This window comes from Eulemur rufifrons, chromosome 6 (assembly GCF_041146395.1).
Source record: "Eulemur rufifrons isolate Redbay chromosome 6, OSU_ERuf_1, whole genome shotgun sequence".
In the NCBI taxonomy this organism is placed as follows: Eukaryota; Metazoa; Chordata; class Mammalia; order Primates; family Lemuridae; genus Eulemur; species Eulemur rufifrons.
In genome coordinates, this window is record NC_090988.1 from 100,187,335 (window position 1) to 100,214,699 (window position 27,365).

General features: G+C 60.1%; 1 protein-coding gene across 1 annotated transcript in view; it reads right to left on the minus strand.

Annotated features, from left to right (window-relative positions):
• Positions 1 to 16,568: 16,568 nt before the first annotated feature.
• Positions 16,569 to 27,365, minus strand: part of TPCN2 (two pore segment channel 2) — a 30,464-nt gene continuing 19,667 nt past the window's right edge. Inside the window, exons 14-25 of the mRNA XM_069471722.1 lie at positions 26,881 to 27,000; positions 26,685 to 26,744; positions 26,180 to 26,308; positions 25,380 to 25,429; positions 23,625 to 23,724; positions 20,944 to 21,015; positions 19,775 to 19,851; positions 19,341 to 19,422; positions 19,157 to 19,239; positions 18,405 to 18,486; positions 17,939 to 18,033; positions 16,569 to 17,229 (exon numbers count right to left, since the gene is read on the minus strand). Of these exons, the coding sequence (XP_069327823.1) occupies positions 17,151 to 17,229; positions 17,939 to 18,033; positions 18,405 to 18,486; positions 19,157 to 19,239; positions 19,341 to 19,422; positions 19,775 to 19,851; positions 20,944 to 21,015; positions 23,625 to 23,724; positions 25,380 to 25,429; positions 26,180 to 26,308; positions 26,685 to 26,744; positions 26,881 to 27,000 (1,029 nt within the window). The 3' untranslated portion in view covers positions 16,569 to 17,150. The remainder of the gene's footprint in view (positions 17,230 to 17,938; positions 18,034 to 18,404; positions 18,487 to 19,156; positions 19,240 to 19,340; positions 19,423 to 19,774; positions 19,852 to 20,943; positions 21,016 to 23,624; positions 23,725 to 25,379; positions 25,430 to 26,179; positions 26,309 to 26,684; positions 26,745 to 26,880; positions 27,001 to 27,365) is intronic.

Genomic DNA, 27,365 nt, shown 5'->3' on the forward strand with positions numbered 1-27,365 from the left:
GGCCTCGGGCAGGTCTGCGAGGCCTCCAGGGCCTGCCCCCCGTGGCCTCCCACCCCAAGCTCCTCTCTGCACCCCAGGGCCCCCTCAGCGAACCTGAGCAGGCCAAGCACACCCCACCTCAGGGCCTTTGCATGTGCAGCTCTGTCCAAGGTCTCTGCTGGTCTCCCCTCCCTGCCCTCAGGTCTCCCCGACGAGAGCAGCCCACGGGGACGGGCACTTCGGTCCATCCTGTTCACAGCCGCATCCCCAGCCCCCGGGACCCAGTGGGCACACAGTCAATGGTGACGAAGTCAGTGAATGAGTCAGGAGGTATCTGCTCATTCGCTCATTCATTTAATACTATCAAAATAAAACTAATAAACTGTAATAAAAGCAGGAGCCCAATAACAGCCAGCCAAGCACAGCCTGTGCGCCAGGCGCTGGGATTTAAAGATGAACCAGACGCAGTCTCTGTTCTCAATAAATGATCCATGAATGTGAACTGACCAATAAATAGGTCAATAAGTGATTGATATGTGATTACATACTGATCCGCAAGTGCTTAACAAATGCATGGTCATGGATTATGATGGGGCCCCCAGGGGGCAGGAGCAGGTGCTTCCATGGCCCCAGGGAGCACTCCTTGAAGAGCACCTCCCCCAGGGAGCACTCGCCGGGGAGCAGGTCTAAGCTGAGGCCTGGCAAGTGCCATGAGTCTCCTGCAGCTGCTGCAACAAACGATCTCAAACCGGGTGGCTCAGAACAGCAGCAGCGTCTTCTCTCAGTCCGGAGAACACGAGTCCAAGATCAAGGTGTCGACAGGGCCACGCTGGGGGAAAGCTCTGGGGGAGGACCCTTCCCGCCTCTTCCAACTTCTGGGGGCTCCTGGCGTTCCTCGGCTTGTGGCCGCATCACTCCAGTCTCTGCCTCCATCTCCACGCGGCCCCCTCCCCTTCCCGGCGCCTTCTCCCGTCTCTCTCGAGGACACACACTGGACTGTGAGCCACGCAGATAATCTGGGACGATCTCATCTTGAGAATTCTAACCTCCGGCAGACTGCAAAGGCCCTTCTCTCCAAATAAGGTCACACTCTCAGCTTCCAGAAGGTGGGATTTGGACTTATCTCTTTTGGAGGCCACGGTTCAGCCTAGTGCAGACACCCTGAGGCCGGCAGGTGCGGTGCTGGGCGGGATGGGGCCCAGCTGTCCGGAGCAGTCCTGGGTGGGGCTGGGCCTGCACCCACCGTGGCATTGCGGGTCTGCGTGGAGCTCAGCAAACAGGGACAGCAAAGCGTCTGGGTGGCAGGTCAGTGTTCCTGGTACAGACACTGCACTTGGGGCCCTGGGGTACACACCAGGAGGGACCCGAGGACCTGTCCCAGGTGAGCGTTCAGCGTGGCAGCCACTGGGTCCTCTCCCAGCAGCGTGGCCTGGACCACTCCTGCCACATCAGGTCTCAGCCTCCCCACACGGGGGGGGGTGTGACTCCGCGGCCCCCGCAGGCCCTTCCCGATTTAAGGGTCTCCAATTCCTGCTTAGAAAACACCCCCCGCGATGGCCTTACCCATGCAGCCATCAGCTCGCTGGGCAGGCAGGGTGCCTGACCCTAACCCTGACCCTGGGCTGCCCACCCTCCGCGGGCATCAGCTCCACCCCCATCTCTCACCCGCCCACCCCCGGCCCCTCCCTCCTTCCCCTCCCTCCCCCCTGCAGTACTTCACATTCAGGGAGCCTCTTTCTCCTAACCAGAGGCTGTGACCCCTGGAAACCCCAAACACTGCCGTCCTGCCTTTCTGTGGCCAGGCCCCCACACAGCCGGACACTGGGGCCATCCCCTGCCTCCCTGCTCGGTGAGCCAGCACTGGGCCCTGGGAGCTCGTGGCCTCCATGTGGCCCTGAGCAAGAAGATGGTGGGAGGGAGGCCCATCCCCACTGGGGGCAGTTCACCAGGGGCAGAGGCTGGGACCCACCCCACCCCCTGCCCCCACGGCAGGCTCAGGGAATCGCCCAGAGGCACCTTCCCACGAGGCCTCTCTGGGTGGCCGGGCCTGGGAGGCAGGGCAGCAGCCCTCAGGGGACGCGGACAGTTTGGTTTTGCTCCGTGGATCTGGATAAACTGGAAACGCAGAGGGCCGCGGCACCGAGCTGGGCGAACTGGAAGTGCTTCAGAGAGCCGGGAGCGGGGCGGCCGGTTCACACGGCCAGGGCCAAGCTCGCCGGCACTCAGGCCACCTGCCGGCGGCCCGTGCCCGATCCCGCCGCCAGCACCGCCCCAGGACCCTGCCGCGGAGCCCCTCGGCAGGCAGCGGGTTGCTGCGGGCCAGCCAGGCACAGGCCTCCGTCCCGGGAGATATTAATCAAACGCGCCCTGATAGCGATCGATGCAGGGCCCTTGGCAGCGCCCGCCTGGCCGGCCTCCAAGCTCACCGTCCAGCGGCAGGAACGCCGAGGACGGCAAATGTGATCTTTGGCAGGGGATGGCACATTGTCTCACCGCTGTGGGAAAATGCTTAACGCACAAACATTTCCTTAAAACGAGCTTACAAGGAAACGTTCTCTGTGGCCTTAATAAAGATAATCAGCCCGGGACAAAAATAAACTAAGTCCCCGTCCGAACCCTGAGAGCAGGAGAAGTGGCCCAGTGGAGCATCCCTGACCAAAAAGGGTGGCGGCGGGGAAAGGCCCCCCGGCTTTGCTTTGAGGCTTCACTGCTCGCGGAAGTTTCCGAGTCGGCTGGTGCGGAAGCCCGTCCCCTCACCCAGCCCCACGTGCGGAGAAAGCCCCTGAGGACACAAGGCTGGCGGAGACCGGGAGTGCGCCGTGGCATTAGGGCCTCCGGGCTGCCACGCAGGAATGTCAGGGCCTGGCTCCGTTTCTAAACCTGCCATATGGCCCCACGTCCTGGGACCCAGGCTGGTGGCCAGCCTGGGTCCGCAGGCCTCCAGGCTGGCTGCATGAGGCCATTTGTCAAAGGTGTTTCCCAACAGCCTCCCTCGAAGGAGCTGCGCTTTGAGAAGCTGGCTTGGGCTCGAGCCAGGCAGAGATGTCTGGGGGCTCTTGGCAAAAGCGCCAGCCGTCCCAAGATCAAAAGTCCCTTTCTTGGTTGCTCACTGCCTCTGTGTGCCAGGTGAACGGGCTGGGGGGCCATGGGGGGAGGGACAGCACTGGAGTTGTCTCATCCAGGCGAGAAGGTGGGCAGGGGTGACCACAGGTGTGCCCCGCTGATCCATGGAAACCCCAGCCCACGGGCAGTGGCTCAAGTTATAGAAGATCCATGGCAGGACCCTTCAGACGGGAGCCCCCCAAGGACCCCGCGCTGTTTGTCAGGCATCCTTAGCTGTTTGACAGAGGCCAGGCTGAGAAGTGTCAAGCCTTGGTGCAGGCTCTGGGCCCTACCCACTGACATGGTGTCAGCCCAGGAGAAAGACAGTCGGCACACGGGGTCCCGTGAAACCGCAGAACCTCCATTCACCCACCGTGGGGCCTCCTTTCTGGACAGAGGAGGGAGGTGCTTTGGGCATCGGCGGCCTTGCTGTTCCACCGCCTGTGCTATCTTCTCACTGCAGACAAACTGGTGGCAACTCTTGGGCGTCATCAGCCAGTGTCTGAGGGGAGGACTCCGGGCGGTCGCTTATGCCGGAAGCCCTGCATGCGCCACTCCCTGCCCCGCCCGAGCCACCCGGCTGGCACCGAGTCATCTTCGAGATGTGGCCGGCAGCCCTGCGGTCGCCAGGTTCATCTGGCCGCTCTCACCACTGATAACGCCAGTGAAGCCCAAGGTGGAACCACGGCCTCCGGGGAAAGGAACGAGAGGGGCAAGAGCCTCCTTGTCCAGCTCCAAGCGCCCGCGGCGTGGAGCCCACTCCCGTGGAGACTGATCTGTGGCGAGAGCCGGCGGCGTGGCCGGGCACAGGAGGACCGTGTGCTCACTGTGGTAACCCCCCGTCTGTCCTCACGTCAAGCCCACCAAGCAGGGATGATCATTATTCCAATCCTACGGATGCGGCAGCCGAGGCACAGGAGTTTGCGCAGCCAGAGAGCAGCAGGCAGAACCGGACGGACCCTCGGCCATTTCTGAGGATGCCGTTCCTGGTCCCGTACAAACCACCGCTGTTGTCCCCATTTGCTTTAGACGATCAGCAACTGATGTCAGTGCAGCAGTGGGAAATAACAGGCCCATTTTTCAGATGTGGAAACTGAGGTCCAGGTGGGTCCAGTGACTTGCCCAAGGCCCTGGCACGGTCCCGATTCCTGCACCCGTGTCTCTGGCCCTCCGCCTTCCCAGCACCTGGCACTCGGCCATTCGAAGTCAGGCTGGCTGCAGGCTCCCCGAGCGAAGCGAGGAAGAAAGCTGCCTGCTCCTGAGTGTGGGGCAGGGAGAGCACTGGGTGGAATCGTGCACCCAAAATTCACATCCACCTGGAACCTCAGAATGTGACCTTATTTAGAAATAGGGTTTTTTGCAGATGTCATCAAGATGAGGTTATACTGCAGTAGGGTGGACCCTAGATCCAATATAACTGGTGTCCTTATAAGAAGAGGGAAATTTGGACAGAGAGGCACCCAGGGGAGAAGGCACGGCGGCCGGAGGCAGAGACCAGGGTGATGCAGCCACAGCCAAGGAACCCCAAGGTCGCCGGGGCCACCAGGAGCAGGGAGGAGTGAGGAAGCATCCTCCCCCAGCGCCGTCGGAGGGAGCTCAGCCTGCCCACATCTTGGTCCTTGACTTCTGACCTCCAGCTCTGAGAGAGATTCAGTTCCTAGTGTTTAAAGCCACCCGGTCTGGGCACTTTGTCACAGCGGCCCCACGGGATCAGCAGCCTGTGTTTGGGGGGAGCAGGGGGCGGGGTCAGCCCCCACCGTGAGGCGTGAACTCCCTATTCCTGCCACGTTACTGGTCACCTGAGGATGGGGGTGAGTTTTGTTCTGGAAAAGGACAAAGCAAAGCCAGAACTCTCATCGCACAGGGGCCCCCGAGCCCCGAGGGGTGGCCGCTGGGATCCACTCCCTACCCTCGGCCAGGTTCCCTTGCCCTGCCTCTCCCGTCCAGCCTGGCACTGCCCCGCCGGCCGCCCTGCCCCGCCCCGCAGGCCGCTGGCCACCGCAGCCAGGCCAGAGCCCAAGCGCGGCCCTGCATGCCCCGTGGTCACGCTGAGTCACTGCCTTTCAGCTATGCGGCAAAGCGATTTGCCGGGTGGAAAGCGAGACCATGCGGTCCCAAGCGCCCCCAACGCATTCTTGGCATCTCACAAAAATGCCGGAGGCACGATCGGGTCAGGCTGTGAGCCGGAGGCAGCTCTCGGCCAGGCCTGCGGACCCGGCACCGAGTCTCAAGGAGCCAGTGAGTTTTGACCAGAGACCCAGAGTCTCGGGCCCTTCTGCCTGTGCTGGTGTCTGTCCCCTCAAGCCCAGCCCTGGCCATCTCGGGGCATGTGTCACAGCTGCCCACCTGCCACCTGCTCCCAGCAGCTGAGGTCCTCACCCACCTTTCCCCCCCACCGCACCTCCTGATACCTCCAGGCGCTGCCAAGAAGCCTCCCTGCCTCCAGCCACAGAGGACCTGACCTGCCTCCCTGCGGGCCTGAGTGTGTGCTGTGCACTCCTGTCCCCATAGCCGAGGTGACACTGCCACCTTTGGACATCCAGGCTGTGACAGTATCTCCCTTGTCCCCCAGAGTCTGTGCTGACACTAGCTCAGCACCCAGAGGTTCATTTGACCATTTTTCCCAGGTCGTGGGTTTAGGCCATTTCACCGTCCTTGTCAATGTCCCTAGAACACAAGGGTGAGCCAGGGCCACACCCGGCCTCGCACCCCACAGCGGGCACAGCGTCAGGCTTCCGGTCACCCAGCCGTCCACTTGGTCAACGGACAGTCGGTGAGCACCTGCCATGTGCCAGGCGCTATTCTGGGCACTGGAGACTCAGCAGTGAATAAAACAAAGGCCTTGCCCTCATGGAGTCTGTGTTCTAGTGAAAGGACACAAACAACAGATAATCCCCCAAATGTATACTGTACCAGGCAGCGGACACGCCAGGGAGAAAATCAAGTCGGTGGTCAGGGGGTGGAGCCAGCATATAGAAAGCGTCCCCTGGGGACTGGCCCGAGTGCAAGGACAGGGGCTGGGGGGGGGCTGGGACAGGGGCAGGGGTAGGGGCTGGGACAGGGTTGGGGTTGGGGCAGGGGCTGGGGCAGGAGCTGGGGTTGGGGCAGGGGCAGGGACAGAGGCAGGGCCAGGGTTGGAGCAGGGGCAGAGGCCGGGGCAGGGGCGGGGGCTGGGACAGGGGCAGGGCCAGGGCTGGAGCAGGGGCAGGGGCCGGGGCAGGGGCAGGTGTAGGCCCCCACAGTCAAGGACAGCCTGCAGAGGTCTGGGGTGGTGCCAACCTGGGCCTTGGTTCCCATGTCAGCTCCCCCCGCCCAGCCCACCCCTGGAGGCAGAGGCTGTGGAGTGGGGGGTGGGGGATGTCCAGGTTGGCCCTGACCCCCCAGATCTCCCCTCCTGGGACTTTGGCCCTGTCTGCAAAGTGGGACCTTCCTGGCATGCCCTGGCCGACAGCCTACTGTGTCCCAAGGCACAGACCTTCTTCTCTTCGCCCAGACAAAACCTGAACTTGGTTTTCCCCTACACACGTACCTGGCATTGGCAAGGGGTGGCCGAGACCCAGATTCCTAAGGAAATAAGGTTGAGCGAACCCAATATGCGCAGAAACACAAGGTCCTCCGAGCCGCAACAGATCACCCAGGACAGGTCTGTGCCGCCCACTCCCAGCACCCAGATTCCCCCTGCAGGTGTCAGATGGATGGGGAGGGGTCTGTGCTCCCCCACGTGGCTGGCAGGCGGGGCAGGCGCAGAACACCCAGGGGTCCCGGCGGCCAGAGGGGGCCCCGGCACCGCCCTGCACCCCAGGGTGTCGGAGCCCACCTCTCACACCCTCCACCAGTACGGGGCAGGTGGCCCCCTGCCCCGTAGCCGGAACCTCACGTGGACTGTCACTCGCAGGTCCCCTAGCGTCCCTTAGGCAAAAGTTGTGACAGCCCAGATGAGGTTTCCAGGCCTAGGGGTCAAGGAAGGCTGCCAGGAGGAGGAGACACCTTAGTGGAGAAGGGAGGGAAGAAAGTTCCAGTCTAGGGTGACTGCCCCTGCCCTCCTGGTGCTGACTGGGGCGGTGAGGAGGGGGCCGGGGCCAGGCCACCCGGGTCACCCACCGCTGGAGCTCTGCTGCCCTCCGCTGGCCCACCCAGGTACTGCGTGTGCCCTGCGGCGGCCTCCCCCAGGTGTGCTGTCCTACCTGGCCCTCTACCTGGTCCTGCCTCTGGACGTGCAGGCCCTCTTTGGCGGGCCCTCGCCTGTATGCAAATCACCTCCGGGCCCCCCAGCCCATTGCCAGCAGGGGCAGCACGAAGAGCTAGCATTTCCTGTCACCAAAGCCGGCTCTGCGTACTTCTCACGGGTTCACAAGGTGCCGGGGACACCAGCCTGCCCCAGGCCCCTCTGGGAGCAGCTCAGGCATCAAGGCCTGCGATGGCTGCTCGTCCTGCAGTGCAGGTGCCGTTCCCTGGCGCGCTCCTCGTCAGGGCGGGGCCTGCTCAGCACGTCTGGGGGCTTCCCCAGAAGGTGGCGACTCCACCCGAGACGAGGTGAGCGCCAGGACCCAGCCCCCGCGTGCAAGCCCAGGGGGAGGTGGGCTTCCGTCCCCTCTCGCCCACCGGGAGCCCGGGCCAGTGGAGAAGGGCCCAGCACAGCCGGCACCTGCAGAGCTGGGGGCAAACCCAGGCCGGTCCCCCACATGCCTGGCTCACGGCACACGTTCTGCGGGTGACAGACAAGACTGTGAACGAGCCACCCGGCCTCCTCCAAGGTCCCCAGACCATTGGGCTCCCAGAGCAGTACCCAAAGTGGCAGACTGCTCCACGGGCAGCTCTGCACCAGCACCTCCCAGCCACGTGCCAGCCTCATGGACCCTGCCTTGGGGCCAGGGCAGTTGTTTGCCAGCGTCCGCAGGCCCAGAAGTCACCACGGAGCAGCCCTCTGCCCGGATGGGTCCCCACCCAGGCTCAGGCGCCTTCAAGGCCACTGCTTCCAAACAAGACCAAGGGAGACATGTCCCCTCTGAACAGCCCCCAAGCTGCAACTGGCTGAGGGGACCTGGGCCTCCATGACAGCCCTGGGCTCACGCTCCATCTTGCCACCTGTCCGCTTGGGTCCCTGAACCTCTTTGTGCCTCAGTTTCCTCACTTGTACAAGAGCTCTGAAGACTGAACCTGGTGTTGAAAGCACGCATACCACGCTGGTGTGGGCTCACTTGGCTTCCGCACTGTCCCTCTTCCAACCACGCGTGTCCTTTTCCAAAACAGGCACCGGATGGTGGGCAAAGCTGACTGCAAGTCCAAGACCACAGCGGGCGGCAGGCGAGGCTCAGACCCGGGCCTCTGACTCCACACCCGGCGCCCCGAGCTGCTTTGGGCAGTGGCTAAGACAGAACGTCCCAAGGAGACCAGCCTGCCCCCGCAGCATGTCTTGTCATGTGCATCGCCTGCCACCTTCCGCAGTGACACCCGGGGCCCATCGCGACTGCAGCCAGCCTGCGGGGGGTGGGGGGGAGACAGGGCTGTCCTGCAAGTTGCACATGACATTGTAGTGCTGGCTCTATAAATACTTGTCAGGGGCCACTACGAGTGCGCCCCGGGGACCTCGCATTCTCACGCTGATGTGCCAGTGCACGCAGAGAAGGCTGCGGACAGGGGCAGAGGGATGGCAACACCGTTTACAGCTGTGCGACCTTGGCAAGCTACGCACCCCTGTACCTCGGTTTCCCCACCCATCAGTAGTGCCACAGCCAGTGGCTTCTGAATGACTAAGTCCATCTGCTGGTACACACAGGGCGCAGAAGAGCACGTGGCAGAGCGTAGCACTCAGTAACGTGGCTTCCATTGCCACCGATCATTCCTATTATTTTCCTGAGGATCCCTTGAAGGGAATCCGACAGCCTCCACGCGTTCCCTGCTCTGCAGACTAGAAGGTACTTTCACACCCTCCCCTCATGGGCCTCCCACATGAGCCTCCAGAGCATGCGGACAACAACACTGAGGCTTCTGCAGACCCCGGCTCACTTCCAGGAGATGTTTCCCCACGTGGGGCTCAGATCAACCCACACTGGGCCGCAGCCTCTTGACTGGGGCCCCACACAAGCACGTCTCCACCAAGAAGCCTCGGCCACCGCAGTGCACCTCCTCGGGCAGAAACCTTTTCCCTTTTCCCAAAGGCTGCCAGGAGGCTCCAAACTGGCCTGGAGTATTAGTGGGTCTTCAAGCTGCATGTCCAGCCTCTTCCTCCTCCTCCTGGCCCAGCCTTTTCTCTGTTGTCAACCCACTGGTACATCACCATGAGAATGTGAGCCCCACGAGCCTGGCTTATGGCATCCCCTGATAAGTATTTGTAGAGCGAATGCTACAGCATCAGATGTAAGACGCCTTCTGTCCCCGGCATTAGACGGCGTGAACATCTACAAATTCATTCACTCGCAGACACTCACTGAGCACCAGCCCTGGGAGCAGAGAGGTGAACAGCAACACCACGCCGCCTTGAAGGGTGAGTGGAGGTGACGCGAGCACAGGAGATGGACGCAGGTAGGACTCGCCAGATCCCATGGAGGGTGGGGCCCCACTTCTGCCCTCTTCGTGCCCAGGGGCTCATGTTGATGTCCTTGTCCCTGGGTATGGCAGGGTCCAGCCAGGTTCCCCACGTCCAGTGGTGCTGTTTGCACACAGACCCTGAGCCGAGGCAACCCTGCTGGCCAAGCCACGCACCTGCCAGCATCGGTCCCTGATGCCTCTGCCCAGAGAGGACCGTCTGGGCAATTCTGACTGCCCAGAAGGGGGGCCTTTCTACAACTGCCCCTCCCAAGACATTGCTTTTTTTTTTTTTTTTTTGAGACAGAGTCTGACTCTGTTCCCCGGGCTAGAGTGCTATGGTGTCAGCCTAGCTCACAGCAACCTCAAACTCCTGGGCTCAAGCAATCCTCCTGCCTCAGCCTCCCAAGTAGCTGGGACTACAGGCATGCACCACCATGCCTGGCTAATTTTTTCTATATATATATTTTTAGTTGTCCATATAATTTCTTTCTATTTTTAGTAGAGACGGGGGTCTCGCTCTTGCTCAGGCTGGTCTCGAACTCCTGAGCTCAAACAGTTCACCCACGTTGGCCTCCCAGAATGCTAGGATTACAGGTGTGAGCCACCACGCCTGACCAAGACATTGCTATTTAAAACTTCACTGCCAGCAGCTGTGGGTGCTCCTTACACATTTGCCAAAAGCAAGCAAGGAGGGAAAGGCAGGGAGGGCGGGGGTCTCGGCTGCCTGGGCCAGCTCCTCCGGTGCCGTCTCCCTGCCAGGGGCAGCGGCATCTGGAACTTACTACAAATGTGGATTCTCAGGCCTCACCCTGACCACCTAAGTCAGAAACTGGGGGGGTGGAGCCCAGGAACCTGTGTTGTAAAAGTTCTCCGGCAGGGAACGCCGACGCCGCTCCAGTCCGGCAGGCCTGGTGAGGCCACTTGCCCGGCACTCCTCGTCCCCAGACTTCGGAAGCAAGAGCGGCCACAGAACATTCGCCGTGGACTTGGGCTGCCTGGCTCCCCTCTACCTCACAAGTGAAGGTGCCCGCTAGCTGTTACCAAAAAGGCCACAACCTGCAGGGCCAAGGAGGCAGGGAGGCAGGTCTGGCTCACCTGGCGACAGGTGTTGCTGGGGCCGGGCCCAGGCCCAGGCGTAGATTAGCCAACTGCTGTCGGAACCAGGGAGGCAGCCGGGCCCGCCAGGCGCCCACAGGTGTGGGCCCCACCGCCCCACGAGGCTCCGATTGAATTACCAGAAGAATAGCTCGGCCCCCCCAAAATGTGACCGAGAGCTCAGGGCCGCCTGCCCGCTGCCCGGGCCCCCGCCGGCCGCTTTGATGTGAGGGCGTTGTCTGAGCCCGCGCCTCCGCCTTTGATTTTCCAGAGCGTGCGGTGTGCCCGTGTCCCACTTGGGGTTTTTCTGTTTTGTTTTGTTTTAAGCAAGGAATTGTTCTAACCTTTTCCTAAGAACACCAATTATCCCAGGGGCAGGAAACCCAATCCAGGCCGTTCTGGTGGAAGAGAAGATTCCTCCTGCTGTGCCGAGCGGCAGAGGCCACATGAAAGGCCCCGGGCCCACTCGCTGAGACCCTGCTCTGAGGTCCCAGCGGCAGATTGGGCACAGCTCCTGGACCCCGTCCAGCGCCCGCACCCGGGAACGGCATGTGGGAGGGAGCCCAGGAGGGGACCTCAAGGGCCACTGACCACTTCCCCGGGGACGCAGGGCGTTCGGGGCCAGCAGAAGCCCCTGCCCTGGCCAAGTCTGCGCCCGAGCCCTGGGCGCTGAGGCCCCCCAGCCCACCCACCCCTGCTGCCGCCGCACCTCCTGCCACAGCCGGGCAACCCCCTGCTCTCCGTGGGTGCCCACGGGCTTGTCCACGGGTGCGGGCGACTCGCCTTCTCGCTCCTGCCCCAGCGGCCTGCTCACTGTGACCTGGGTCTTCCCGCCGGTTCCCACGGTTCCCTTCCGTGTGAAAATCCACCGCGAAATTCTCTTGGCCCCACGTGCGCCACCACAGCCACCCCCACTACGCAGCTCCCGTTCCCAGCGCAATTCCTCGGGGAGCCGTCCGTGCTCAACCCTGCAGTCCCTCGCCTCGCTCTGTTCCTTCCCTGCATTTTAGCATTTGGCACGCGCCAAAGCACACACACAACACGCGCACGTTATAAAGTTTAGTAACGTGACCACAGGCCCCGCCCAGCCGCAGAACACGAACATCCCGCAGGACTTGCACACGCCTGCATGTCCCTTCCCAGCCGGGCCCGTGTCCCCAGGAGGCGCCCACTCCCCTAGACTGTAGGCGTCCTGTTCCCTTGCACTTTCAGTAATCACCACCAACGCATGCGTGCCTGTACGGCACAGCCTTTAACCTTGGTTTTGAAGTTAACATAAATACCGTGCCGTGTGGAGACTTCTGGAACTCGTTCACTCAGCATCGCTTCCCTGAGTCCTTCACGTCAGTGTCTGTAGCTGGAGCCCACGCGCGCTGGCTGCTGTACGGGATTCCAGCGCGTCAACGCCTTGACACACGGACATTCCGCTGAGGACGTGCAGGCCGCGTGCAGCTTGTCGCTGGTGCTGACGCGCTCTGACCAACATCCTGCCTGTCTCCTGGGGCACGCGGGCGGGCGTTTCACACGAGTGTACCCAGCGAGTGCTGCTAATTAAGGATGATGTACTCAACTACAATAATGCCAAAAAAGAGGTGGTTTCAACTTAAATCTCCTCCAAGAATATATAAAAGTCCCAACAATCCAGATTGTCCAACTTCTTCAATTCTGACCGAGTGAAACGTGCCGTTTCTATTTTACTTTGCGTGTTGCTAATTACGAACGAGACGGGGCGTCTTTTCACATCACTGTGGAACTGGCTGGCTGCTTGTCTGTGAAAAGCCCACGTCTCCCACTGGTTTTCTTTTTCACTAATTTGTGGCAGCTCCGTGTGTGGTCTAGATAGATGTAAGTCCTTAATCAGTTACATGTGTTACAGTATCTTCTCCCAGTTTGTGGTTTGCCTGTCTACTTTATGAAATCTTTGAAAGAAGTTCTCAACTGAAACATCTTGAGTTCATCAATTTTTCTTTCCTACATTGTCTTCTAAATGTTCTAAAGTTTGCTTTTCACCGTAAGCCCTTAATCCAGCCGGTCTGTACTTTTGCGTGAGGTGTGAAATAGGAATCTTACCTCGTTCTTTTCCCACCTGGGCTGGAATTCCCTTCCCCACCGATCCTCTGCCACACATCACGGTTCTGCATTCGCACAGAGCCTCTTCTGGGCTCTCTCCCGCTGGCCGACTTGTCCCTGCACCACTATCGCTGTCGTGGCTACTGCACCTTTACCAAAAGGTAGGGACAACGGCAGAACAATGCCCTCAACTCTCTTCTTCTACAGAAAGGATGCGGCTATCCTTGTTTTTGCACTTCCTGTACGTTTTTCGAGCAGCCATCAAACTTCTTGGGAAAAATGGCCCTACGTCTAGAATCATAGTGAATGTATGGGTTTGGCTGGGGAATACTGACATTTCTGCAGTAGCGACTCTGCCGGTGAAGACGGGAACTCCAAGGGGGGCAGGGTTCCCGATGCCCCCAGGGCCCCTCACCCGCACATAAGCTCCACCCCTCGGGTGCAGGTGGAACCCGTGAATATGACGCCACACCTGCGCTTGGCTTCTGTTCTGGGGCACAGCTGACTTTAAGACTCCTGGTGGGTGGGACCTAGTCAGGTGGAGCTTTAGACGGCACCAGCTCTTCCCAAAGGCAGAGGGGGCTTCCGCGTGAGGCGGGTTCTCTGCTGCTGAGGCTGCAGACGGAGGGGACCATGTGGCAGAGAACGCAGGCGGCTCCCAGGTCCTGTGAGCAGCCAACGCCCACTGACCGCCAGAAGAGAAGGGGAATGACAGTCCTACAACTGCGAGTGGCTGGACCCGGCCAACCACCAGGGTGAGCTGGGAAGCAGGTCCCCCAAAGCCTCCAGGTGGGTCACAGCCAGGCTGACACCGAGAGCCGAGACCTGAGCAGAGGACGCACTGGGCCGTGCCTGACCTCTGACCTGCACTTGAAGCTAGTGAACGGGGTTGTGGCAAGTTACTGAGCAAGTGGTGACTCGTTAACACAATGCTAACAGTCTCCGTTATTCGACTCTACACAGCGGGCTTGAATGAAGTTTTATAGTTCTCTGTATATAGGCCTTGACCATTTCTCGTTCAATTTATTTTTACGGACCTTAAGGATTTTTACTGTTATTTAAATGGTATCTCTAAATACACAGTTTGTAAGTTTGTTGCTAGTATTTAGAAAAGCCACTGATATCACTAGTCTTACAGCAGACCATTCCACTGAATTCTTTCTGTCATTGTTGAATTTTCTGCATAGACAATCCCATTGTGAATAAAGTGGTACATTTCTTCTAATGCTATTCCTACTCACTTATCTACTTGCTTACTTAGCCCTAATGAGCTGACGAGGAGCTCCAGTAGAATGTAGGTTTTTCTGTTCCTAATTTTAAAACAGTAACTTCTCCCGTTGGAAAGCCGTTTCCTGGAGGCTTTGGTAGGAGGCGTCTATGCAGAGGGGCGTCTCAGTGTGGGGGTCAGAGCCCAAGTCGGGTAAGCACGGTATCTCAGGGCGATAGGAGACTGACTATCCACAGGGAAACTGATCAAACGGTAGCTTAAGGAGAATGAGAACCATTCAGAGAAAGAGCCTCACTGGAGAGAGAGCGGGACGGTACCCGGTGCCGTTGACTGAGCGGAGGGATTGGTGTAAGCTCACAGCTGCCGACAGACGTGAGAGAGAGGCGTGTACACGCGTGTCTCACCCCAGCTCCGTCCACTGCCGGCACCTGCACACAGCAACAGCCCAGCAGCCACAGGGACGCTTCACGCCCACAGGTTGGTTCCCAGATGCTATTCTCCATTTACAGAAGGGACGCGGCTCCCAGAAGCGGCTCATCCCAGTGAATGGAGGGAGTGCGGCAAGGAAGGAATAAAATGAGCCCTGAATATCTTTTTGCGCCAGGAAGTACAGAAACACCGGCAGAACGGCAGGCTCACAGCAGCAGGACACAGACACTAGGTGAGGAGCCGCCCCTGGCACGTAGGGACAGCCTGAGCACCGGGGCAAACACAGTGGGTCTGTCCCCATGGATCCACACAGACGGACGCAAGACGGGAAGTGGGTGGAGAGGAAAACAGAAGACAAGACGGTGTGACGAGGAACGGGACGCTCACACAGCTTCTCAGCACCTCCCGCGCCCCACTGGGAGGGCGGCCCCGGGCAGAGCAGAGGCTGGCGCCTGAGCAAGCGGCGGAGTGGGCGCCAGCGTGGAAAGGCGGAACACGCCACCCGGCAGGACACAGCGCCCCTTCTGTGACATTCCTGGCAAAAGGGCAGAACCGCGACCTGATCACGGGAGGAAACCTCCCACAAACCCAGTTTGGGAGCCAATCTCTAAAGTCACTGGCTCATCTTCAGCAGGAAGGTGAGCAGCCGTGCGGGCAGCCGGACTCGCAAAGCCGCGCGGGCTGCAGAACCGACGCTCCCAGCACGGAGCCTGGCGGGGCCTGAGCCTCAGAGGGCGGCAGCCCATCCACGTCCCCGCCCCGGTTTCCATGGCCTGTGCTTCTGCGGCAGGGTGTCCCGTTTGTTGGACACCTCCCCAAAGCACCGAGGGAGGAGGGCACAGAACTGCAAGCCACCGGCAAGTGACTCAGGAGAAGTTATTCTTAGCGCACTGGCAGCCGTCCTCCGACTTCGTTGTTTCCATGTCATCGTCATTGTTATTATTAAACATGAGCAAAAACGAACTCAAGACCTTCACCTTCGACTTGCTGCTCTCCCCCGTCTCAGTCACAGCAACTTTGTCACTACGCCCCCACCCGCCCCCAGCTGGCACCAAGAGGCGGGGGCTCCGTGCCCAGGAGAATATCGGGCGGAAGCAGCCCGCCGGTGCCCAACCCGGCCCCCCGCGCTGGTGAGAGGCTGCACAGGCACCGGCCGGGAGGGGAGCTCGCCCAGAGAAAGCACTGTCTCCCTGAGCTATTTCTGGGTGTCAGGGTCCGCCTCGCATTAAAAATAAGGCCACCGAACCCCATCCCACCACTAGATGGCACCCGACCCCCAGCAGAAAGGGGGTGGGGGCCATGGGAACACAGCCGGTGCTAACGGCAGCAAGGAAGGTGGGTCCCCACCCTGACCCAGAGAGAAGCGTCCGCCGAGGCGAGCTGGGTGTGGACGTCCAACCTGCTGCTCCCTGAGGCCGGCCCGACCCGAGCCTTCCGGAGAGGCAGCCTGCAGCGTCTCACAGCCCCCACGGGAACCCCAAACATGAGCGGTCAGGTAAGCGCCCGGGGGTGCCAGACCAGCCTCGGGCTCAGTCAGAAGCTACCGTGTGCACCGGTACATACAGCACCCAGGATTCACAGCACCCGAGCCCTGGGGCTTCGTGACATTTTAGAAGTTGTTTTTAGTTAAACTTTCCTCAACTCCCTTTTCCCAGAGAAGCTGGAAAAGACAGGAGGCCACAGCCTACAGGAGTCCGCACCCGAGCCCTCGCTTCCCCTCGGTGCCCCCCGCAGACCACACTCGGCTGCCCCGACATGCCTTTTCATGAAAATTCCACTCCTGCTCAACAGACAGCTCCGCGAACTATGATGCCAATCACTCGCGTTGGCACTTGAGGAAACCAACTGTCAATCCAATCTAGCATGGATCAAGTGACAATGTGGCTTTCCACACTCTGCTCACTCTCCCCACCACCCCACCCCAGACCCCCTCTGTCACACACCAAGGACACACAAAGTGGACGGCCACCACTGGCTTATACATGCTTTTGTGCCAACTAGAAAAGGCACTTCTCACTGCAGGTAGACACCCTCATAGCCAGGTGCCCTTGTGCAGTACACAACCCGACCAACCTTATCCAGCAACCCTGCTCCAGAGAAGTAGGACCACAGTCATGTTAAAGTAAGAATAACAATCCCGTTCTTTATATAACTTATTGATGAAAATTATTATTCTGACCCCTAAAGAAACACACCCAATCACATTCATACAAGCCATTAAGTAAGACACAGTCAACATTCTCTTCGTGTAAAACCACCAGCATCCCAACCTTAATGTCCTGGAAATCTGCTGGTTAACCTGTGCAGGCCCCGGGTGGGCCTTTGGTCCCTGAAGGCCACCAGCAGCAAAGGCACCACAGAAGCCACAGGGCACAGGGGGAAGGCCACTGCTTCTTGCTTTCCAAACTGTCTTAAAGGTCCCTGTACAGTCACCTCTTTGCTTGTTTAAAAAAGTGACAGTGTCACTGAAGCAGCTTATAGAAGAAAGCGGCATGGCGTGACTCTGCCCTGAAGCGCCAGCGGCTGTTCCGTAGAGGTTCTGTTGGGCGGCACACGAAGGACTTGGTTCCTGGTCCCCAGGCTCTGCCGGTTCCCAGCGAAGTGGTCAAAGGAAAGGTCTCTTCCTGCTTGGCCACAGCCCGGCCACCTCCTCCGTGACCAGCACCTGCCGTAGGCCAGCATCTCTCTCCTGCACCCACCCGGGAAGGCAACCCGGATGTCACCTGCACAGCTGCAGGTACGGGTGACGGCTCAGCCTCTCCGTCAGCTCCTCCTCCTTGGGCTCCTCCAGGATGTCCCTGTGGGGGCGGGGCGGAGGGGGTTAACAGGCCTCTGCAGACAGACCCTGGGCACGTTCAGAAGGACGAGTGAGCAGAACTTATCAGAAAGCCTCCCAAGTGCCCCATGGAGGAGGTTCTCCCTGGAGATCATCAGAGACACGTGCAAAAGTGAGTGTGACAAGGACGTGGGGACACAGGGACTCAGACCCAGCTTCAGGATGGATACAGACATTAGAAAGGTTTACACGGCATCTTCAAAGCCCAGAAGGCACCTCTCCACGCTGGCCGGCAGGACTGTGTGGAAATCGGCTACAGTGACATGGCAAACCCCCACGGAAGGAACAGAGGCCCCATGGCAGGGCGGCCTCCGGGTGGCCAGTCACTTTTCTGTACTAGTAGAGGAACAATCTCAAAGCTTGAGAGGGCTGCAGTTTCCTCGGGCCACCTGTTTACATCCAACAGGATGACCTGGAGACTAACAGAACCTGAAGGAAGCTTCCTCAAGGGCGCTCCCTCTGAGAGCAGGGCAGAGGCAGCAGCCCGACCCTGACCCCACTCTTCTCTCACCTGCTTCTCTCGCCTGCTCACCTGCAGCACGGGCAGGAAGCCAGGTGACAGGGTGGATGGGGAGGGTGGCCATCAGAGGGCCTGCCACCTCCTGCCCACCCCCAGCTCTTGGCTTCCTGCCCCAGGAGGCCACAAGGAAGCACGTTCCCCACCCACACACCTGAACATGAGCTCCACGGACATCTGGTAGGTGGCTTCCTCGGTCCCAGCAAGGGGCTGTAGGTGACTTTGGGGGTCCCACTTATGAAGGAAATTCTGGGAAGCAGGAGGGAGCGAAGGGGCCCATGAGTGTGGGCCCTGAGTGACAGCAGCCTTGCCCCTCCCCGTCCCCTCCCCACCCCCTCCAGGGTGGGCCTGGCGTCCACTGCGGGGGCCGAGCAGCTCATCCTGGATGCAGGCCCCGTGGGGCTGCCAGCACCTGCCAGGGCCAGACACTCGAGTCCCTCCCTCAGCTGCAGCCCTGGGGGCCTGAGAATCCCCACAGGCCCAATGCCAGGGGCGTCCCTCGGGACCCCAGCAGCCAGGGCAAGCAGTGCTGACCCCCAGCTGAGCCCCGGCCCAGCAGGGACTCTCCCATCAAAGCTTCTCCCCCACTGCTAGCACAGCCTGCGCGGGGGTTCTGATACCTCCAAAATCAGAGCCAGGAACAGATTGACCCAGATGACAGATGACACCAGCCACCACGACACAAAATAGATCTTGGACCACCTGCAGAGAAAAAAGAGGCCCACCCAGACCCGCCATAAACAGAGTGAGATCACTCAAACACAACGACGCATGGCCGAGACAGCTCTCACTGAATCTCGCCGGGGGACTCCGTGACGTAGAGCAACGGTCCTCACCCTTTTTGGCACCAGACATGGTTTCATGGAAAGCAATTTTTCCACGGACCAGGGATGGGCAGTGGGACATCATGGGGGAGGGGTGCAGAGCTCAGGCAGCGATCGTGGCCCATTTCCTAACAGGCCACAGACTTGTACTGGGCCACAGGCCAGGGGTTGGGGACCACAGGCGTAGAGCATATGACCACGTCCACTTCAGAGGTGATCCAACCACAGCTCAAAAACGTCAAGCAAGTGGCTCAGGTAGCGCGGACAGCAGGCGGTGGGGCTGGGACTCAAACCCACGACCATCCACTGGGGCTGGCCTGAGCTGTCCGGGGCTTCCCCACCCTACCAGATTCCCCAGCCAGACACAACTGCCCCCAGGAGGTGTAAGCCTAGTCGTCAGCCAGCGCTGGGGTCGGGGAAGGGACAAGGCCAGCCGGGGGCCGTACTGGCAGGCTTTCCTGGCAAGGCCCCACTGCCTGCGCCACACCAGGAGGGGAGGGAGCCCCCCGTCTTCGCTCTGATCCACGCTGTCGGGGACAGGGACTCACGGGCCCGAGTAGCGCTGATACGCATCCAGGAACACCTGCCAGTTGTTCACCACCATCACGTTCCACAGTGTGATCAGGGCGGCCTGCGGGGGCAGCAGACTGAGGTCCCGGAGGGTCCAACAGGTGCCGGGGGCAGGAGGGGGGCCTGGGGGAGCAGAGGTCTGGGGCAGGGTGCAGGACTCACAGCAAAGTCATCGAAGTTGTTGGCCCAGTACTCCAGCTGCTCGAAGCTCCCGCAGGGCGCCGAGCCATTGGCAGGGGCCAGGCTGGTGGACAGGGCACACCTGGGTCAGGGGGGGTCCAGGGCCCTGCACACCCCAGCGGGGCAGGGGCAGATTTCGGGCTCTAGGTTCTCTGGCACTTCAACCCCCCCAACCAGTGTGCCCATCCTGGCCTGAAGGTCCACAGAGGGGTCCAGGGGGTGCTGCTCTGAGCAGGCCGTGGGAAGCATGTCCCACGGACCCCAGGGAGGGTTCCGAGGAGAGGGGGCCGTGGGGTGGGAGATGAGGAAGCAGGAGGCCACGGCTCCCCTCCGAGAAGCTGAAGGAACCACTGAGACCTCCACTCACCCTGGTGCCCCAGAGACGCTCCCCGTGGCACCCTGAGATCCCACCTCACCTGCTATTTCCAGGAGGAGCCACAATAACACCACGAAACAAGTTGATCCCGATGATGGCAAACACGTAGTAGACCACCTAGGGAGGCAGGGGCCGAGGGCCAGTCAGCCCACCCATGGCGCACAGGCCCCGCCACCCTGGGCTGGAACCGCAAAGCCAGGCTACCGCCTGCCAAGGCGTGGAGGCTCCCAGCCTGGCTGCTGCCCCCGCCATGGACACTGCCGCCTCACACACACACAGCGGGGCCCCCAGGCCGGGGAGTCCGCAGACACCAGTGCGCCTGAGGCGGGGGGTTCACAAAGCTCCCCAGGGAATCCGGGGCTCTGCTCCAGGCAGCCCGGTGGCCACGGTTAAAAGACAGCTGCCGGCCTGCCCCTAGACCTGTCCTGGTGTGTCCCAGCAGGCAGCGGGGAGCGGAGGGGCACATGGCCTGGGCTAACCTGGTCCTCTCTCTGGGCCTCAGCTTCCTCCACTGGCAAGTCAGGGGTCTGGGCAGAGGGCGCCTGACGCAAGAGTCTATTTCCTGAGGTGCAGCCGGCACGTGTAGCCCAGGCCCAGAGCACCAGGCGGCTCCCCGGGGGTGTCCTTCCCGCCCATGTGAGTGCCACCCCGTGGAAGTCAGAATAAAATGACAACAGCCCCACTGCAACAGGACTTCTCGCAGCAGGAATTCCTGTCACCTGGCGCAGAGCAGTGCTGGGCCTGCCTGGTCACGGCCCCTCCTGCCTGAGCTCGGCCACAGGCAGAGCTGCCCAGCGGCTCTGGGGCGGGCGGAGACGGGCCACGGGTTCTGCTGCAAACAGAGCCATGAGTCCCTGAATCCCCTCTGAGAAAGGGCTGGGGACCCAAACCTCCGCCTGCGGTTTAGGGGGCTCTGAGGGTCCCTGGGAGGCAAACTCTCGCATCTCTTAAATTTTGTTTCGTTAGTTTCTCAAAGCGACTCACAGTGTGGAAAACCTGAGGAATTCCAGAGCCACCAAAGCCTCTCCGGCAGGGAAGGGAAGCGCGGCTGCCCAGGGCCCCAGCCACACCGGCCTCAGCCCCTTGCTCTAGAACCGAAGGGAGCGACTCTGGCTTCCTGCCCACACAGGGACACCGCCACGGAGCAGCGAGCCAGCCTCCCGGGAGCACCTGCCCCTGCCCCTGCCACCAGCACCACCGGGGACTCACCACCAGGATTCCGCCAAACGCCCGCATGTTCTGCACCAGGCCCAAGACGGTACTGGCCACCACAGCCATCGGCTAAGGACAAGAACAAAGTAAGCCCTTCCTCCTCTCAGCCCCACTCGGGGGGAGAGGGGCAAGGGGAGGGCGGGGAGTCCCTGCCCACCCCCAGGACAGGTAAATTACCATCAACCCATACACCTGTGTCTGCAGCCGCCCACACACACCTGTACGCACACACGCGTTCACATCCTCACGGCCCACACACGTCTGCCCACACGCTCCACCCAGCTGCCTCCTGTGAGTGCCGAGTGCCACGGCCCTCGGTGAAGCCCTCCCACCCGGGACCTCAGACCACACCTGCCTGCAGACCCTGAGGGCAGGTGAGCCCCTCTGTGGCCTAGAGGTGGCACTGACTCGGACAAGGGGGCCTCAGAGAGCCAGCTGCAAAGGGTCGCTCGGCCCACACACAACCCGACCCTGAGAAAGGCTTCAAATAAGCCCCATCTCCCACCTGCTGTACCTGAATAGGACACTAGAGCCCAACGAGCAGGTGGAACGCTAAGTACCAATGTGCATACGTGTGCATGTAGCCATGTGCCTGACACACGTGCACGTGTCTGTGTGTGCACAGTAAGTCCTCACGCAACGTCGGCAGGTTCTTGGAAACTGTGACTTTAAACGAAAAGACACAGAGCAGGTCCTCCAATAATATCATTTCCTTCAACATCGCTTCATTATAATGTTGTGTTTTTTTGGTTTTTTTTTTTTTTTTGAGACAGTCTTGCTCTGTTGCCCAGGGTAGAGAGCTGCAGCGTCAGCCTAGCTCACAGGAGCCTCAAACTCCCGGGCTCAAGCCATCCGCCCCAGCACTCCCAGAGTCCTAGGGTGACAGGCGGGAGCCACCACGCCTGGCACATTATGTTGATGAAAGGAAAAAAAAGGCCCAGACGAAGTGGCTCACGCCTGTAATCCTCGCACTCTGGGAGGCTGAGGCGGGCGGATTGTTTGAGCTCAGGAATTCGAGATCAGCCTGAGCAAGAGCGAGACCCCGTCTCTACTGAAAATAGAAAGAAATTATATGGACAACTAAAAATATATATATAGAAAAAATTAGCCAGGCATGGTGGCGCATGCCTGTAGTCCCAGCTACTTGGGAGGCTGAGGCAGGAGGATCGCTTGAGCCCAGGAGTTTGAGGTTGCTGTGAGCTAGGCTGACGCCACGGCACTCTAGCCCGGGCAACAGAGAGAGACTCTATCTCAAAAAAAAAAAAAAAAACTGGTCTCATGTGTCATTTGGCTTAGAGTCAGTTTCCAAGAATGTATTGAAGATGTTACGTGAGGACTTACTGTATATTTACACACATATGATATGTCTTATACATGCACGAGTTTGTGTGTACATGTATAGGATTATTTGTGCATATGGCTATGTAAGTGTATATATGTATACATGTGTCTGTGTGGTGGCATATGTCATATGCATGCATGATTGTGTATGTGTAATTATGTGTGACCAGGCTTGCCTGTGTGGTTGTGTGTGCAGGTGTGTGATCACGTGTGTGACCGGGTGTGGTTGCGTAATTGTGTGTGACTGCATGTGCACACGTGTGCATGTGTTATGAAGGCCCCTCATTTGTGCTCAGGACCCCAGAGCCGCCTTCCCATGGGAAACACTGCTGGGCTAATGGTGACGCACAGGTGACAGGGACACAGCTCAGCAGAAGGCTGCACGTGGACAGAGGAAGGACCTGGACACTCAGAAGAGAGGTCTTTCTTGTTCCTGACAAATTCTTAGGAAAACAGAGACAGAAGCAGCAAAGCCTGCCCCATGCCAGGAGGGGGACACCTGACCACCCTTCAAAGTTCACTAAGAGACAGGCCGGGCGCGGTGGCTCACGCCTGTAATCCTAGCTCTCTGGGAGGCCGAGGTGGGCGGATCGTTTGAGCTCAGGAGTTCGAGACCAGCCTGAGCAAGAGCGAGACCCCATCTCTACTAAAAAAATAGAAAGAAATTATATGGACAACTAAAATATATATATACAAAAAATTAGCCGGGCATGGTGGTGCATGCCTGTAGTCCCAGCTACTCGGGAGGCTGAGACAGGAGGATCCCTTGAGCTCAGGAGTTTGAGGTTGCTGTGAGCTAGGCTGACGCCACGGCACTCACTCTAGCCTGGGCAACAGAGTGAAACTCTGTCTCAAAAAAAAAAAAAAAAAAAAAAGACAAAGTTCACTAAGAGAAACCGAGGCTCGGAGATGGCCATGACACACCTGTACATCAGGAGGCCCCAGAAGTGAGCACCTTGGCCAACTGTACCTTTGCCCCTCATTACTAATGCCTAGAAGCCTATGACAAAGGCCTTTCTGGAAACCTGAGAAGACCTGAGAACACTGCTATTTAAAAGGTGCCAGGGCCCAAGCAGCACGCAGCTACTCCTGTCACTGGCCAAGGGCGTCGGGCCACCACGCCCCACTAGCCCTGGCCTCCTCTCCCAGCCACGTGGGGCTGGACCCTCGCACTGCTCACCCAGCATTGCAGGACGCGGCAGAGCTGAGGGTGCACCAGAGGGCCCAAGGTGGTGGGGACGGTCCTCAGTCTCCCGCCGCCCCGGGCCCGCCCACTGGAGCAGTACAACAGCTGGAACCACACAGGGCGAGGGCCAGGGTCAGACACGCCTGCCCACCTTCATGTTTGGGATGATGCGCAGGAACCGGAACACGATGAGCATGTTCAGCAGCCGGGCCATGTCCCACAGCGACAGCAGGCCCTGCATCTGTGGCCTCCTGGAGAGAGACACACGGGAGACAGGTTGGGAGAAGCTCAGGATGCCCACAAGGAAAAGACAGGGACACACGAAGTCCCAAGGACAAGGCACAGGGAGCGCACCTGTGGCCGACACGGAGCAGAAAAGCCCCAACACGGCAAGAGGGCAGAGCCTGGGCCACTCACTGCTCCTGTGCACGCCTGCCGCCCAGGGCAGCCCTGGTCACGGCAACACCTTCCAGCCTGGCCCTCACGGCAGCACATGGCTGGCAGACCCCCCGTCTACACAGGAGAACGCTGAGGTTCCAGATGCTGGGACTGGCCAGGTCCCAGCTGAACTGGGCAAAACCATGTCCCTGACCCCATCTCCCATCTCCTGTGCCATGACCCGGACCTCTGACCTCATCCCCTGCCCCCAACCTCTGTCCCCAGACCTCATCTTCTATCCTGTGACCCTGACCTCATCCTCTGTCCCCAGACCCCATGTCCTGTCCTGTGAGCCTGGCCCCTGACCTCATTCCCTGACCCTGTGCCCTGTCCCCAGACCCTGTCTCCTGTCCCGTGACCCTGCCCTCCGACCCTGTCCCTCCCCTGTGGCGCCCCCCCCCCCAGCATCCCTCATGGCTTTTCTGTTCTTTCATTTCTATTTAAACTGAAACCCATTCTCACCCAGAGTGTCACCCCCACGATTCCCAGGGTGAGGACGCAGACACAAGTGCAACAGGGGCATTCATGGCACATTAGAGGCAAGGCGACACCAGCCTGTGATACGAAACCGTGTGGCATCACTGCCCATCTTCCTAAGTCCTGGCGGGTTTCCCGGAGAGGTGGCTGCACAGTGAGGGTCTTTCAAGCCCACTCCCCACTCAGGCGACTCCAGCTGCTCCCTGGACAGTGGCGCGGGTAAGTTGGAAGCAGCACACAGAGACACCAACAGCGCCCAGCTGACCACACGCGCTGCTGGGGCCGTGCCACCCTCTTCCTGTTTCATCGCTGGAACATCTCAGCGCCACCCGATGGCTGTCACACTCCTGGGGCACAGCAGCCTCGCTGACAGAGGCCCCGGCAGCAGGCCTGCACCCTGCCATGCCACGAGGCTCCCTAGAGTCACTGCCCAGGTGTCTCTCTACCTGGCCAGAACCAGGGGCAGTGGGGCTCCGAGGGCATTGTAAGAGCTCATCACGCCCCAAGCCTCTCGCTGCTGCAACTTTAAGGAGGATAAAAACTGACGCCCGAGGTCACACTGCTGGGCGGAGCTTACACAGGGGCCTTCCTGCCAGGGGAGGGGCCCAGCTCCACCCCAGAGATCACAAGCCCCGCAGACCTGAGCCTGGGATGTCTCTGCTTCCAGCCTCCCACACAGCTGGGGCCACATGTGGTATCACGGAGCTGGGAGGGGAGCCCACTGTCGCTCTAGAAGGCGCCTCGAGGGAAACACAACTGCTTCCCCACAGCCACAGGGGGGCAGCGTTCTGAAGAGCGTCCCAGGAGCGATGAGCAGGGCTCCGCCCCCACACGACCCTCAGCCAGGCAGCATTAGCCCAGCAACGGCCCTAGAGTCAGAGCAGCCCAAGCAAGCAGGCCCGGACCTCCTGGGGGGCAGCTGAGACCCCCCCAGGGGCTAGGCAGGGGCGCTGTTTGCTGTAGCGTCCCTCGGTTCTCCCCAGTCACATACCAGCCTGGGTGTGGGAATCGGTACACAGCCAGAGTTGAGATCTCCAAAACCTTTAATTACAAAAGAGAAGAAGGCATCGCTACAGCAACGCTAATCTGGGTGGGTCTTAAATGAATAATAAAGCTCGTGTCTAACATGTTCTCCCCAAAAGGGGATTTTGGGGAGAAATCAGAGCTTGGTCCTTGTCCCTGTGGGTTGGTTCCAGATATGAGGACTTCTTCAGCTGGAAACCCCAGGCTCAGGGCCCGTGCACAGCAAGGGCAGAGCGGAGAAGCTACTTAGTCAAGGATGGACCGAGAAGCCCTCCGCAAATTCTGCACTCACTCTGACCAAACACGAGTAAATGTCGCTCTGGCATCACTACTGTGACACACACCCTCACTCCCACAGTGTCTGGGGAGAGGAAGTGTAACTTTCCCGAGGACATCCTGGGTGTCTGTGACCTCCCAGCCCCTCAGTCCACCCACGCAGAGGTCACATCGTGAATCAGTGGCATTAGAGGCCGTGCTGGGGGTGGGATTAACTGGCAAGGGCTGCGGGTCCTTCCGGGCCTCCCTCGGGGGTCAGGGTGGCAGCCTGCCCCCATGACGCACACAGGCAGCGGAAATCCAGGCTCCTGCAGCCCCCACCGGCCACCCACCAAGTAGTTGGCCTGGGAGGAAGCCAGCCCCCTTGTCACTGGAGGCAGGAGGCCCTCTGGTCCTCCAGGGACGCCTGAGACAGAACACAGTACAAAGCCACAGGCGGGGCTCACGCCGCCCACCCAGGAGGGGCCGGGCCTCGGCCACTCCCCACTTTACCAGCAGGACTGTGGTGAGGAGCCCGTCAAACACGTTGCTGGGGTAGGACAGGTAGCCCCACAGGCCCAGAGCAAAGACCTTGAGCAGCATCTCCAGCAGGTAGTACAGGATGAATACGCAGTTGAGAATCTGAAAGGGGCAGAAGAGGTGCCCAGCGTCGGGTCCCAGTACTACTGGCCATGCCCAGCCTCAGCCCAGGTGGCCATCCATCACGCAGCCATCAGTCTTCCGTCACTCAGCTGGGCAGGGCCCTCCCCCCAGGCCACATCGCCTCTGCCTGCACCAGCCTCCCCCGGCCCAGCCTCCCCCGGCCCAGCCTCCTCCGGGCACATCCTCTCCTGCCCTCCACGCCCATGCCCCCATGACGGGATGTTTGCTCTGCACCAGCCCTGCCTCCCGCTAGACCCAGAGCCCCAGGCAGGGAGGCCATGCTCTCTTGCTGCTCTGACTCCCCTGGACCCTGGCAGAGCTCACAGTCTGACCAGGGAGCGACCTCAGAGCTTACCCCCAGGATGAAGTCATCCCGGTCACCGGGCAGCACGTCCGCATCCAGCACCAGGAACACCTGAAAAGCCAGAAGTGGGGGTGCGGCTCACCAAGCAGGCCCAGAACTGCGCTGGGCGGGGGAGGAAGAGCAGGTATGAAAGCAAGGGGGCTAAGAAATAGGGCTCCCCCCCAACACCAACACAAGGCAAACTCACGCAAATGGACACAACGTTTCCCAGGGCAACGAAGTTCCCCAGGTAGTCAAAGTAGTAGTGGCCAAAGAAGAACTGGGCGCTCTGCAGAAACGGAGACTGGTACTCGGGCCTCGGCGGGTGCTGGGCAGGGAACACACGTGCTCAGAAACCCAAGTGCCCTCCTACCCTGGGATTCAACATTTCCCTACCTTAACTCCCATCCTAGTCTATCCAGCCTAAGGAAACAATTCCAAGCAGGAATAGTTTGATACACAGTGGTCTCTATGACATCAGAAGAGAGGCGGAAATAACCGGAATGTGCACTGAGTATATGTAAACCATGCTGTGATACGATGGAGTTATCTTAAATGTATGTGAACTGTCCACCCATGAAAAACGCTGTGTGAAAAAACATATGAACAGTGCCCTCGAGCCACGCACACACGCAGCGCAGAGCGAGCACACGCGTGCACCGTGAGCGGGGGCAAGGCGGGGGGGCCCTCCGG